General features: G+C 41.5%; 1 protein-coding gene across 1 annotated transcript; it reads right to left on the reverse strand.

The window, feature by feature from the left end:
- Positions 1-873: 873 nt before the first annotated feature.
- rag2 (recombination activating 2) lies at positions 874-3,689 on the reverse strand. Its single transcript, XM_004069726.4, has 2 exons — positions 3,284-3,689; positions 874-2,742 (listed from the first exon to the last, which is right to left on the reverse strand). Exon 2 carries the CDS (start codon positions 2,726-2,728, stop codon positions 1,130-1,132), a length of 1,599 nt encoding a protein of 532 aa, XP_004069774.1. The 5' UTR covers positions 2,729-2,742; positions 3,284-3,689; the 3' UTR covers positions 874-1,129.
- Positions 3,690-4,156: the final 467 nt, after the last annotated feature.

A 4,156-nucleotide genomic window follows, 5' to 3' on the forward strand; every position in this document is an offset into this window, starting at 1 on the left:
TTAATCTTTTTCTTTCTTTCTTTATTTTTGCACCTTATTATTCAAGCGTTTTTTTCTCCACTGTGGTGGTTTCTCTGTGCCAGCTTCTCTTTGCGTAGCTGCTACATGCATCCAAACTTGTTTTTATGACAAAAACCCAACTCTGAAATTATTCAAGCCAATGAATCAAATCCTGCCACACTTGAGACATTCCACCAGTTGCCATGCAACCGGCAGATATGGACACATTGCTATTCTCACCCTGACACTCTTGTTATAGAAGCGAACTAGTTTAATAAAAGAGGCAAGACCAACCCGATAAAATGTCAAGTCTCTGCTGGGCAGACTGGCCATCATAATTTACTCAATTATGAGTTTGCTTTACTTTTACTGTATCAGATGGAGAAATGCAGCATTCAGTCTCTATGAGCTTTCTGGGGTTGTTTTTGTTGCAAAACGTAGTTAAAGTTGATGATTAAATCTTAATCATTCATTAAAAACTAAAATCTGCTCACAATAAATATACTTTATATTTACTTTATGAATATATCATAGTAGTAGGTTTGAAGGTTGTTATCTGGACTTGGTTTTTAAAGTGGAAGACGTTTCATCTCTTATCCAAAAGGCTTTTTTTTTTAACCAGTTATTTTAGAATTGGCAAAGCCTTTTGGATAAAAGGTGAAACGTCTTCAACTTTAAAAACCAAGTCCAGATGGCAACCTTTAAACCTACTACTATGATGGAATTTACCTGGATGAATGAGAGTCTTCATAGACATATTTATGAATGTATGTAAAAAAAAAAACTCTAGCAGCATAATTTAAGCTATTTAGAATAATAAAGTACTTCCAGTACATAGAAAGAAACTAATGACAACAAAAGTATGCAAACACATCTTTTTTTTGTTTTTTATTTTAATAACAAAATAGAATTATACTTTCATGACTAGTACAAAGCATTTCATTTTACAGGAGCTTTAAAAACAATGTTATGATTAAGGAAAACCACACAACTTTAAATAATGCAAAATAATTACTTAAACAGCCAAGAAATACAGGGAACGAACAGAAAATTTCACTTTTCCTTTCTGAGTTGTTAAAAATATATTCATGGGATGCGTGATAATTCTTTTAACAAAGAAAATCAGCCATTAAAAAAGCCTTTTGAAAAAGCGTTTTTTGGTAGGGGACATTTTAATCATCAGAGGAGTTTTTCTGTCTTTCACCTTCATGGGTGTACGCTTCAGGGGCATGGTTTGTCGAGGTGGGGTCATCTCCTGGTAGGGTAGGCCTCCGTGATCCAGACAGAAGTACTTTTTGCTGCCTTGAGAAAGCTTAACTAACAGGGTCTCTGACAGCTCCATGCACTGGGCATGGACCCAGTGACCCCCCTCCCCCCTGGAGCAGAAGATCATGGCAGGGCGGTGGAGCTCTGTGGAGTAGTATGGCTCCCATGTGTTGGGGTCCACCTGACAGCCAAGGCAGCATTTGATCCAATAGCCTGTTTGTGACTCATCCTCCTCATCTTCTTCATTGTAGGTGTCTTCGTCTCCGTCGCTGCTGTCCTCCAGCTCATGTGGCTCCCGACCAAAGTAGAGCTCCTCTGAGTCTTCAAGAGGCGTAGAGTTGTCATAATCTGTTGACTCTTGGCTGCAGGCCTGGAGTCCTTCTTCATCCTGGTTTTCTCCCTCTGTTTGGAAGCTCACGTGATAAAAATAGTGCGTGTCAGGCTGGGATTGCCGTCCCTCAGTGGGAACGGCCAGGAGGATGCGGCTTTCTCCAGAGCTTCCCCCAAACCAGGTGCGACTGTGAATAATATCTGGAGTCCACTTGGGTTGGTCTAAGGTCTCAAAGTGGATTCCCTTCGAATCCAAAACAACAGTGCTGCAATTCATCCTCTTCTGAGAATCCGACTGATATCCCCCTAAGACGATAAATCTGTGAGCGGGACCTGTGCGAGTGACTATGGCACTAGAGATGGATAGGCCCGTGTCCAGGGTCTCACAGGACAGCAGTGGGCTGCCCTGCAGGAGCTCGACACGCAGGCGAAACAGTCGAGGTGGGCGTGAGTCGGAGGAGAGTGAGTGGCCCCCGATGAAGTACACACTATCCTCTCTGGAAAGAGCCAAATGGAAAGACTGTCCATCACTGAGCTCTGGCAAAGTGTGAGCAGACGAGCACCCAAATTCGAGGTCAAAGAGGAAAACCTGGGGAGGACAGTCAACAACACTGTTCCAGCTCTCAGTGGTTCGTTCCCCTGCAGGCATGTAAGACCTACCCCCAAATAATATGCATGCAGACTTTCCCCGGCTTTGAATCATGCTCATGGTGTGGCCATATCGAGCCCCCGGAACATCTCCCACCAGCTCTTTCTCCTTGCACTTGAGGGTCAGTTTGCGGTTACAACCGCGGCTGTCTACAGTCAGCAGGTACAGGCTGGATGCGATTTCATTGTTTGGGGTCCGGCCGCCATGAATGAGATAACTCTCTGGCAGGCCATCGTAAGGGTCAAGACGACAGACAGCTGGACAGCGTAACGGGGGGAGGTAGCACGAGTCATTGGAGAAAGAAATGGGCCTCAGCTTTATCTCACCCTTTTTAAAGCGTACACCAAATACACCTGTCGGACATGAACGCTTGGGCCATCCTTTCTGGCCAAACAAGAGAACTTCTCCATCTAGCTGTAGGAGGGAGCAGCCAGGCTGCAGGAGGCCTGCACAGTTCACTGGAGTCAGTGGCTGGAGACTCATGATCCAGCAGGTGCCTGAGTCAAAACAACAAGAACACACATACAAACAGGGTCACTCAGCTGGTGTTATTTTTCATCGTGGAGGTTTAAATGTTTTACTTCCTGTTTATTACACATGTTGATAAAGCAAGCAGAAAAAAAACTCCCACCGTGATGTAATGTGACTGTTTTTCGTCAGTTTGGCAAAGAAAATACCAATGTCTATACTGACTTTAGTCCATTTTGTAATAATATTATCAATAATGTTTAATGTTACATCCTCTACACACCCATCTGAATGAACACATGACCTACGTTAACCTGATATTGGCGTTACAGCACTGAGGTTCACTGAACAACAACATTTAGTTTTAAGATTTGAGGTTTCACATTATGAACATTTTTATTTAACAACAGAAATGACCAAAACTAAGTTCACTTTTAAATGTCAAAAATTTAAATCAGAATACCATGACTAAAATATGAAAGACATATTTTACCTCCAACAAACATATTTTCATGGAAGAATACTACCAATCAAAGCTCTCACTCAGTAGGATAATTGTATTTTACCTACCTCACAGGCAGTTGTGTGATCCGAAGTCACTTTTTTTGAGAATCTTAGACTTTCTTGAATGAAGCAATGAAGCTTAAGATCTCTTTATGTAGTTGAACTGTGACAAAAGCAGAAAGTGGCAGAGTTTTTGAAGCTCCGTTGACTCACAGACACTATCACATCTTGAGGTTAACAGTCTGTGACTGCTCCTCACTGCCAGGTGTTCTGCTTGAATGCTCTGGGCAAGTTACTTCAGTGATATCTCTGCTTTAAGCTGCATATAAAACCAATTTCTTTTAGTCATGCATTAAACTCTTTATAGATCATACTTGAAATGTTTACTATATTGAAAACTTTCAGGAAAAAGTTGCATTTAACATTTTTGCACAAATTTCTTTTTCTGTGAATGAAAAAATGTATTTTATGAATAAACAATGAAATAATTGAATGACATTTGAATGACAAAATTATTCTAGTATGATTTTTGCTTCAGGACAAAACAAGTAAAATGCTGTTTTTCTTTTTGCTGTCTTCAAAACATACATGCAATGTATAAATTAAAAGTCTGGATTTAGACAAACTTGCTAACAGTCGGGGGTGTAGTGTTTGCACTCTTGCCTCTCAGCGAGAAGGCTCTGGTTCGAATCCCCTTTCTGTTTGAGTTTGCATGATCTCTCTGAGCATGCATGGGTTTTCTTCAGACACTCTGGGTTCATCCTACAGTTAAAAATCAGGTTTCATTGATTAATTGGTGTCTCTAAATTGCCCCTAGGTGTGCATGTGTGTGAGTACGTGTCCCTGCAGCAGACTGGTGACCTATTCAGGATGTACCCCACATTCATCCAACAGTAGCTGGATTGGCTTCAGCAACCCTGTGACCCCGAAAGGGATTCA

The sequence above is a fragment of the Oryzias latipes genome, chromosome 6, assembly GCF_002234675.1.
Source record: "Oryzias latipes chromosome 6, ASM223467v1".
Classification (NCBI taxonomy): domain Eukaryota; kingdom Metazoa; phylum Chordata; class Actinopteri; order Beloniformes; family Adrianichthyidae; genus Oryzias; species Oryzias latipes.

Bases quoted from the DNA above. Each gene is read 5' to 3' on its own strand.
- rag2 (XM_004069726.4), bottom strand. From the start codon at position 2,728: ATGAGTCTCCAGCCACTGACTCCAGTGAACTGTGCAGGCCTCCTGCAG.